We start from the raw sequence: 10,000 nt of genomic DNA on the forward strand, positions 1-10,000 counted from the left end.
GAGAGAGTGTGTATTGTGCAAAATGGACCCTCTTTCTCTTTTCTCTTCCTCCCCATCCCCCATGTTTGTGTCAAACCCAGGCTTCTCCCTATATCTGTATTTATTATTATCATTATTATTATTGATTTATGAGCTTTAATAAATAAACTCATCCTGAACCCTGACACTTACTTCAGCCCTAATCCGTGCAGATGTTGCCCTATGAGTCGGATCACATCCTCTTCAGACTGGGAAAGGCGTTTTTGCTTCTTTAACGAACCGGAACCGGAGCCGGAGGATGAGAGGGGAGAGGTCCCGGTCTGGGCCGCGCTGTTCCCGGTACCGGGTCCGGAGAGGAGCCCGTTAGAGTGCGCCGTTTCCCCTCTGCCGCTGGAGCACTCTCCGTTCTCTCCGTTCTCCAGGTTCTCCAGGTTCTCTCGGTTCTGTGCGTTATTGTTTTGGCAGCTGAGCCCGGAGTCCTGTCCCTGATCGGCCCCGTTGGACTGCATGTTGGTGCCGGCGGTGCGGCTGAAGTGAACGGCGTGAGGATGCGGGGGAGTCCGTGCGGAAAGCGCCGCGGAGAGGCCCGCTGGGCCTGCTGCTACTGCTGAAGCCTCGGGCTCTCCTGCTCCCTCCGCCGCCGAGGCTCGGCGCTTCTTCCGCGGGGGCGGCGACGCTCCGCCGGTGTCCGAGTCGGAGGAGGAGGAAGCGGAGGCCAGAGTTCCCTCACCGAGAGCGGCCGTGGTGAGAAGCCCGTGATGCCCCGCGAGGGATACGGGGACAGGAGACACTCAGCTCCCGGGGGGTTGGGGAAAGGGGAGGGGGGAGAAAAGAAAAAGAAAAGAAAAAAGAAAAGAAAAGTGCACCGGTGCAGGTTCAGGACTCCACTGTGTCTCTGTCTCGGTGTGTGTGTCTGTGCGTGTGTGTGTGAGGGGAAAAAAGAAGCGTCGCCTTTTCTTTTTCTGTTGTTGTTGTTTCTCTCCAAACAGCTGCAGCTTCTAATGGAGTCCAGACGCGCTGACGTCACCGGAAATTCCTATAGAGCAGCGAAGCGGCGACGTCACACTGATGGCGGAAGTAAGAAAAATGTTTAATGACGTCCGAACAACAAGAAACATTATCTGGTGATATATAACCGGAAATAGAGGGATATGGAGGACAAAAAACAAACAAACAAACAAACAAACAAACAAAAAAAGAGTCTCCACACAGATCACTGATCTTTTCTCCTTTTATCGTCTTTATTGTCGTCTTTATAAAATAGGAACGAATGTTTTTCAGACTGTTTACTTCCACATCAGATTCCAGTTAAGGTGTGTGTTCGGGATGCAGCCGTATTCCCAGTCGGTGTTTATAAGTCGGAATGTTCCTGTATATGAGGTTGTTGTGAGTTTGCTGATCTACACATGCGCTTTTCTGTTCCCGCTGTTTCCCGAGAGATTCACCTTATTCAGAAAACCCACTGAAAGGAGACATGTGCACATGCTCAGCCCGCAGGGAATTGTGGGGGCTAACAGATGCTTACTCTTCCCATTTCATGTCGAGGAGGTGCTGTAGAGGAGGTGCTGTAGAGGAGGTGCTGTAGAAGAGGTGCTGTAGAGGTGGTGTTGTAGAGGTGGTGCTGTAGAGGAGGTGCTGTAGAGGTGGTGTTGTAGAGGTGGTGCTGTAGAGGAGGTGTTGTAGAGGTGGTGTTGTAGAGGTGGTGCTGTAGAGGAGGTGCTGTAGAGGAGGTGCTGTAGAGGAGGCGCTGTAGAGGAGGTGCTGTAGAGGAGGTGCTGTAGAGGAGGTGTTGTTGAGGAGGTGCTGTAGAAGAGGTGCTGTAGAGGTGGTGTTGTAGAGGAGGTGCTGTAGAGGAGGCGCTGTAGAGGAGGTGCTGTAGAGGAGGTGTTGTTGAGGAGGTGGTGTAGAGGAGGCGCTGTAGAGGTGGTGCTGTAGAGGTGGTGTTGTAGAGGTGGTGCTGTAGAGGAGGTGCTGTAGAGGTGTTGTAGAGGTGGTGTTGTCGAGGAGGTGCTGTAGAGGAGGTGCTGTAGAGGAGGTGCTGTAAAGGAGGTGCTGTAGAGGTGGTGTTGTAGAGGTGGTGTTGTAGAGGTGGTGTTGTAGAGGAGGTGCTGTAGAGGTGGTGCTGTAGAGGAGGTGTTGTCGAGGAGGTGCTGTAAAGGAGGTGCTGTAGAGGTGGTGTTGTTGAGGAGGTGGTGTAGAGGAGGTGTTGTTGAGGAGGTGTTGTAGAGGAGGTGCTGTAAAGGAGGTGCTGTCGAGGAGGTGTTGTAGAGGAGGTGGTGTAGAGGAGGTGTTGTTGAGGAGGTGGTGTAGAGGAGGTGTTCTTGAGGAGGTGCTGTAGAGGTGGTGCTGTAGAGGAGGTGGTGTAGAGGAGGTGTTCTTGAGGAGGTGCTGTAGAGGTGGTGTTGTTGAGGAGGTGTTGTAGAGGAGGTGCTGTAAAGGAGGTGCTGTAGAGGAGGTGTTGTAGAGGTGGTGTTGTAGAGGAGGTGTTGTAGAGGAGGTGTTGTAGAGGTGGTGCTGTAGAGGAGGTGTTGTAGAGGAGGTGTTGTAGAGGAGGTGCTGTAGAGGAGGTGTTGTAGAGGTGGTGTTGTAGAGGAGGTGTTGTAGAGGAGGTGCTGTAGAGGTGGTGCTGTAGAGGAGGTGTTGTAGAGGTGGTGTTGTTGAGGAGGTGTTGTTGAGGAGGTGCTGTAGAGGAGGTGTTGTTGAGGAGGTGCTGTAGAGGTGGTGCTGTAGAGGAGGTGTTGTACAGGAGGTGCTGTAAAGGAGGTGCTGTCGAGGAGGTGTTGTTGAGGAGGTGCTGTAGAGGTGGTGTTGTAGAGGTGGTGCTGTAGAGGTGGTGTTGTAGAGGAGGTGCTGTAAAGGAGGTGCTGTAGAGGAGGTGTTGTTGAGGAGGCGCTGTAGAGGTGGTGCTGTAGAGGTGGTGTTGTAGAGGTGGTGCTGTAGAGGAGGTGCTGTAGAGGTGTTGTAGAGGTGGTGTTGTCGAGGAGGTGCTGTAGAGGAGGTGCTGTAAAGGAGGTGCTGTAGAGGTGGTGTTGTAGAGGTGGTGTTGTAGAGGTGGTGTTGTAGAGGAGGTGCTGTAGAGGTGGTGCTGTAGAGGAGGTGTTGTCGAGGAGGTGCTGTAAAGGAGGTGCTGTAGAGGTGGTGTTGTTGAGGAGGTGGTGTAGAGGAGGTGTTGTTGAGGAGGTGTTGTAGAGGAGGTGCTGTAAAGGAGGTGCTGTCGAGGAGGTGTTGTAGAGGAGGTGGTGTAGAGGAGGTGTTGTTGAGGAGGTGCTGTAGAGGAGGCGCTGTAGAGGAGGCGCTGTAGAGGTGGTGCTGTAGAGGAGGTGGTGTAGAGGAGGTGTTCTTGAGGAGGTGCTGTAGAGGTGGTGTTGTTGAGGAGGTGTTGTAGAGGAGGTGCTGTAAAGGAGGTGCTGTAGAGGAGGTGTTGTAGAGGTGGTGTTGTAGAGGAGGTGTTGTAGAGGAGGTGTTGTAGAGGTGGTGCTGTAGAGGAGGTGTTGTAGAGGAGGTGTTGTAGAGGAGGTGCTGAAGAGGAGGTGTTGTAGAGGTGGTGTTGTAGAGGAGGTGTTGTAGAGGAGGTGCTGTAGAGGTGGTGCTGTAGAGGAGGTGTTGTAGAGGTGGTGTTGTTGAGGAGGTGTTGTTGAGGAGGTGCTGTAGAGGAGGTGTTGTTGAGGAGGTGCTGTAGAGGTGGTGCTGTAGAGGAGGTGTTGTACAGGAGGTGCTGTAAAGGAGGTGCTGTCGAGGAGGTGTTGTTGAGGAGGTGCTGTAGAGGTGGTGTTGTAGAGGTGGTGCTGTAGAGGTGGTGTTGTAGAGGAGGTGCTGTAAAGGAGGTGCTGTAGAGGAGGTGTTGTTGAGGAGGTGTTGTAGAGGAGGTGCTGTAGAGGAGGTGCTGTAAAGGAGGTGCTGTAGAGGAGGTGTTGTTGAGGAGGTGCTGCACTATGTGATGATTATATGTGATTGTGTCAGTGGGGGCGTGGTCGAGGGTCAGCGGTGGGCCGAGAGGAGGCGGGATTAACCGGCAGGTAACGTGTGATGATTCTCACCTGTGTGTGAGTTCACTCACGTGCTTCGTTCGTCTTTTAGGGAACGCCATTAACCAGAGAGTGAGAGCTGAGCTGAAATATGTGTGTGTTTGTGCTTGTACTGTGTGTGTGTGTGTGTGTGTGTGTGTGTGTGTGTGTGTGAGAGAGAGAGAGAGAGAGAGAGAGAGAGAGAAAGTGCTGAAATGAACTCGCAGGAAACTTTAATATAAAAGAAGCGCTGTAACTCTGTAAAGAGCGCTACCGGGTTCTGCAGTGACGTGTGGAGATATGATACGTGACGTCTGGACTTTTTATACATTTTCTTTTGCAGAATGTCCTGCTGCTTTTCCAATTAAAAAAAATGTTCCATTTAAAAAAAATAAATAAAGGATTGTGTGTGAGTAGAACAACAAAATACAGGACAAATAAAATAAAAAATCCTGTATATGTTTTTCAATCACTACAGACACAGTTTTAATTTGAAATCTTCTTTATTCATTATTTTTGTAAATAGTTTTAATTAAATAAACTGAGACAGTCTGATGTTTCTTTAGTTTGTAGATGTAGATCTCTAATGAGGAAGCCAGAGGTGATGATGGTGAGGAGAAACTCCCTGAGACGACCTGATGAAGAAACCTCGAGAGGAACCCGTCCTCATCCAGGTGCCACATCTGTATGCTGTAAAGTCCAACAGCACCAGCGGCGGCTCTGATACCAAATAACACATTTCTGCTGCTGATGAAAATAAAGGAACGGTTTGAGGAAACACTCAAACACCAACAGCAGCAAACATCTGCCACAGCATGACCTCGTGCTTCGACAGTGGAGGACTGAGGCCTTGTGCTGAAGACAGCAAGGCATTCTGGGAGCTTAGAAAAGAGCGAAGTGGGTGGAGCAACAGCTCCCATCAGAAAATCAGCTGGAGTACGCCGGTGCTGCAGGAGGCTTCTGACTGAGAGACGCGAGAAAGTCAGATGGAGTCGAGCGCTGGGAGTGTGTGTGGGCGGGGCTGGGGCTGGGGCTGGGGCGTGGTCGAGCTCTGGATGGGTTTTTTTAAGGATTTAATTTAGATATGTTTTAGATTGTTTTTGCTTCTTGTAGATATTTCTAGATTTTTATTAGATTTTTTTGAAATTTTGAGATTTTTTTTTTATTTAGATATTTCTAGATTTTTATTTGTTTTATGTATTTTTAGATTTTTATTTTGTTGTAGATATTTTTAAGATTTTTTTTGGTTTTAGATATTTTTAGATTTTTTTTGGTTTTAGATATTTCTAGATTTTTATTAGATTTTTTAAATATTTTTATATTTTTATTTTGTTTTATGTATTTTTAGATTTTTATTTGGTTTTAGATATTTCTATATTTTTATTTTGTTGTAGATATTTTTAAGATTTTTATTTTGTTTTAGATATTTTTAGATTTTTGTTTGCTTTTAGATATTTCTAGATTTTTTTTTTGTTTTAGCTATTTCTAGATTTTTATTAGATTTTTGGGGTATTTTTAGAATTTTTTGTTTTTTAGATATTTTTAGATTTTTTTTGTTGTAGATATTTTGATATTTTTATTTTGTTTTAAATATTTTTAAGATTTTTTTTGGTTTTAGATATTTTTTGATTTTTTTTGGTTTTAGATATTTCTAGATTTTTATTAGATTTTTGGGGTATTTTTAGAATTTTTTTTTTTTTAGATATTTTTAGATTTTTTTTGTTGTAGATATTTTGATATTTTTATTTTGTTTTAGATATTTTTAAGATTTTTTTTGGTTTTAGATATTTTTAGATTTTTTTTGGTTTTAGATATTTCTAGATTTTTATTAGATTTTTGGGGTATTTTTATAAATTTTTTTTTTAGATATTTTTAGATTTTTTTTGTTGTAGATATTTTGATATTTTTATTTTGTTGTAGATATTTTTAAGATTTTTTTTGGTTTTAGATATTTTTAGATTTTTTTTGGTTTTAGATATTTCTATATTTTTATTTTGTTGTAGATATTTTTAAGATTTTTATTTTGTTTTAGGTATTTTTAGATTTTTGTTTGCTTTTAGATATTTCTAGATTTTTTTGTTTTAGCTATTTCTAGATTTTTATTAGATTTTTGGGGTATTTTTAGAATTTATTTTTTTTTTTAGATATTTCTAGATTTTTTTTGTTGTAGATATTTTGATATTTTTATTTTGTTTTAGATATTTTTAAGATTTTTTTGGTTTTAGATATTTTTTAGATTTTTTTTGGTTTTAGATATTTCTAGATTTTTATTAGATTTTTGGGGTATTTTTAGAATTTTTTTTTTTTTAGATATTTTTAGATTTTTTTTGGTTTTAGATATTTTTAGATTTTTTTTTGGTTTTAGATATTTCTAGATTTTATTAGATTTTTTAAAATATTTTTAGATTTTTTTTGTTTTAGATATTTTTATATTTTTATTTTGTTGTAGATATTTTTTAGATTTTTATTTTGTTTTATGTATTTTTAGATTTTTATTTTTTTGAAAGATATTTTTAGATTTTTATTTGGTTTTAGATATTTCTAGATTTTTATTAGATTTTTTTGGTTATTTTTAGATTTTTTTTGTTTGTTTTAGATATTTTTAGATTTTTGTTTGGTTTTAAATATTTTAAGATTTATTTTTTGATATAGATATTTCTAGATTTTTATTAGATTTTTTTTGGTATTTTTAGATTTTTTTTTTTTTTGGTTTAGATATTTTTAGATTTTTATTCTGTTTTAGATATTTTTAGATTTTTATTCTGTTTTAGATATTTTTAGATTTTTTTTTCTTTTAGATATTCTTAGATTTTTTAGATATTTTTTTCTCTTGTGGATATTTTTTAGTTTTTTTGTCTTTTAAAATTTTTAATTTAAAAATTTTTTTGTTTTAAATATTTTATCATTTTTTTCTTTTAGATATTTTTAGATTTCATTTTTTTCTTTTATATATTTTAAGATTTTTTTCTTTTGTAGTTATTTTTAGATTTGTTTTGTTTTAGATAATTTTAGGTTTTGGTTTTTTTTTAAACGTGTAACGAGGGTATGACCAGATCCTAATCAGCAGGAGACGTCTGCAAAATACAAAAACATCCAGTTGGATATTAAAGTAGAACAGAAACAATCATTTCCTCATTTTACACTTTTCTTTTTCACCTAATGAAGTGTTGTTACGATAATTCCATAAATAAAGCGATCTCTGTTCCAGGAGTCAGTACTGATCCAGTACAATCCCTGTGCTTACAGACTTACAGCTCAGTGTAATTAAGTCTATTTTATTCGAACCGTCTCACCTGGACCGTGTCCTGACGTCCCTCCGTAAACCTCTCGTGGTTCAGGATTTTCTTGAAAGTTGGCTGAAATTTAAGGTCTTGTTCCAGACACCACGTTATCAGATCGCCGCACTCTGTGTGAGCGATGATGAGACAGAGGTTAAGATTAAAAAAAATCCATTTCACAAGCAAAAAGAAATCATAACGTGATGCTTTTGCATTTTCTCACCATCGGGCAGATCAGGAAGGAGCAGAAGATGCCCCTGAACCATCTCCTCATCGTTAATAAAGATCGAGTCTCCACAGAACAGATCTATCAGGAGAACACACAGACTCCAAGTAGCAGGAACTCCACAATCTTCTCTGTGGAGAACCCACTCAGGAGGCCAGTAAGCCGGAGTGCCTGAGTGGAAAAAAGAGATGAAACATGGTTCTCCACTGCATCCTTCATTTGATTGTATCTCATATCTATGGTGAACTGACCTGCATCGCTCGTGTGGAGCTCCGTTAGCGACTCCTCACAGCCAGCGTCGATCCACTTCACCTCCAGCATGTCCGGCTTGATCAGAGCATTCTCAGGCTTGATGTCATGGTGAAGAACTCCACGATCGCAGCAGTGATGAGCAGCTCCAACCTGCTGCAGGACCTTCTGAACCACTGGCTCAGGCAATCGACTCGGACCTTCTTCAGGATGAGCTTTAAGAACCTCAGCACCGTTCCTCATCACCAGCACCGCCATCGTGGTCTTCCCTGAGCTGCTGCAACTCTACACAGCAGCAGCACTTTACAGGGTTATGGCTATTCCTATGCTTAAAGCTATTTAAAAGGCATTTTTATTTTTATATTCACCACGAACACACCAGATTTTACTCATTAATAACTCATCGTCACGGTAAATAATGGAGGAGGAACATAAACATATTTTACTGACGTGTTTAGACTTCAAACTGGAGAAGGCAGGAAAGCACTTTTTCTTTTCTGATCCTGAAACCCATCCGATAAGGATTTCTTTAAAAACTACTCCGCTTTAAAACGTGTGTTTTTTCCTGAAGCACTTCCCAGTTCAGCTCTTTCACACAAACATCACGTCCAGTGTAAATGTAATCTCTCTCACCTCAAGCTGGAGGTGCGTCTCCTCAAGTGTCCAAAGTAGAAATGAGCAAATCTTCAGCAGTTCTAATGACGAAACCTGCAGCACCTCTGTGACATCACAGCGATCGCCATGACGACCGGAAAGTTCTACAGTTCTACAGTTCTACAGTTTTCTCTCCTGGTCCTGAACACACAGCACAGCTGCAGTAACACTCCAACACTGCACTTCTAATACCACACAGCTCTCCTTTCACTCCTTTATTCCTTTATTTATTCATTTATTTATCATTTATTTTCCAGCATTAAAGCTTGCTTTAGTTCATCTCATGAAAAGTCACCTGCGAGAAACATTCTGCATTTCTGACTCTTCTATTTGTAACATTTCATTTGCACTGTAATTAATCACTTGCCATTTTACCTCATATCACTGTACACTGTGTGTGTGTGTGTGTGTATACATGTATGTATATATACATATATACAGTTCAGCCATAACATTAAATCCACCTGATTAATATTGTGTAGTTCCTCCTTGTGTCAGTAAAACAGCTCTGACTCTGAGGCCTGGACTCCACAAGACCTGAACCACATCTGAAGGTGTGTGTGGTTTCTGGCACTAAAACATTAGCAGCAGATCCTTTAAGTCCTGTAAGTTGTGAGGTGGAGCCTCCATGGATCGGACTTGTTTGTCCAGCACGTCCCACAGTCGCTCGATCAGATTGAGATCTGGGGAATGTGGAGGCCGAGTCAACACCTTGAACTCTTTGTCATGTTCCTCAAAGCGTTCCTGAACAGTTTCTGCAGTGTGTCAGGGAGCATCATCCTGCTGAAAGAGGCCACTGCCATTAGGGAACACCGTTACCATGAAGGGGTGTAACTCGGTCTGCAGGAATGTTTAGGTAGGTGGTACGTGTCAAAGTAACATCCACATGAAGGCCAGGACCCGAGGTTTCCCAGCAGAACATTGCCCAGACCATCACACTGCCTCCACCAGCTCGCCTTCTTCCCATAGTGCATCCTGGTGCCATCTCTTCCCCAGGTAAGCGACACACACACACCCGGCCGTCCACATGATGTAAAAGAAAACGTGAGTCATCAGACCAGACCACCTTCTTCCATTGCTCCATGGTCCAGTTCTGATGCTCACGTGTCCATTGTAGGAGCTTTGGGTGGTGGACAGGGTCAGCATGGGCTCTCTGACTGCTCTGCAGCTACGCAGCTCCATACGCAGCAAGCTGCACTGTGTGTTCGCCGCGGTCTGTCACATTTCTTCAGGAACTATTAAACTTTACCCGATAATGATTTACCTCATAACTACAGAAACACAGTAAATAATAAACTAATCAATGTTAATAAACAGAAATGAGGCTCGATGTCCCACAGTAAACACTGTGCAGACTCATGAAGAGAAATAAATTAAACAACACCTTTCCTTTTTTTGCTTATTTGCTCATATATTGTATATTTGATGTTATAAATTGTAAGTACATTGCATTTAAATTTAAAAAAAAAAAGGAGTTTAATGATCTCCTGTGTGTGTGTGTGTGTGTGTGTGTGTGTATAGAGAGAGAGAGAGTGTTTAAAGAAGCACCAAATCCAGTAGTTTTATCGTATCTTTAGTTTTTATCTTTTTTTTTTACACACAGACATGAA

The 10,000-nt window shown here is 41.7% G+C and overlaps 3 protein-coding genes across 3 annotated transcripts in view; all 3 read right to left on the reverse strand.

The window, feature by feature from the left end:
- wdr26b (WD repeat domain 26b) overlaps positions 1–1,010 on the reverse strand; it is a 14,115-nt gene extending 13,105 nt beyond the window's left edge. Inside the window, exon 1 of the mRNA XM_034301916.2 lies at positions 172–1,010. Coding sequence (XP_034157807.1) covers positions 172–488 — 317 coding nt within the window. The 5' untranslated portion in view covers positions 489–1,010. The remainder of the gene's footprint in view (positions 1–171) is intronic.
- A 490-nt stretch (positions 1,011–1,500) lies between these two features.
- LOC128317802 (mucin-2-like) lies at positions 1,501–7,994 on the reverse strand. The gene is made up of 4 exons (XM_053231613.1): positions 7,739–7,994; positions 7,485–7,658; positions 7,277–7,389; positions 1,501–3,876 (listed from the first exon to the last, which is right to left on the reverse strand). Exons 1-4 carry the CDS (start codon positions 7,992–7,994, stop codon positions 1,501–1,503), a joined length of 2,919 nt encoding a protein of 972 aa, XP_053087588.1.
- A 1,978-nt stretch (positions 7,995–9,972) lies between these two features.
- The window catches only part of LOC117596526 (adenylate cyclase type 3-like), a 22,205-nt gene continuing 22,177 nt past the window's right edge, over positions 9,973–10,000 (reverse strand). The window contains exon 21 of the mRNA XM_053231606.1: positions 9,973–10,000. This exon is cut by the window's right edge and continues 1,303 nt beyond it. The gene's annotated coding sequence lies outside the window, so the exon portion shown is untranslated.

This window comes from Pangasianodon hypophthalmus, chromosome 30 (genome assembly GCF_027358585.1).
Source record: "Pangasianodon hypophthalmus isolate fPanHyp1 chromosome 30, fPanHyp1.pri, whole genome shotgun sequence".
In the NCBI taxonomy this organism is placed as follows: Eukaryota; Metazoa; Chordata; class Actinopteri; order Siluriformes; family Pangasiidae; genus Pangasianodon; species Pangasianodon hypophthalmus.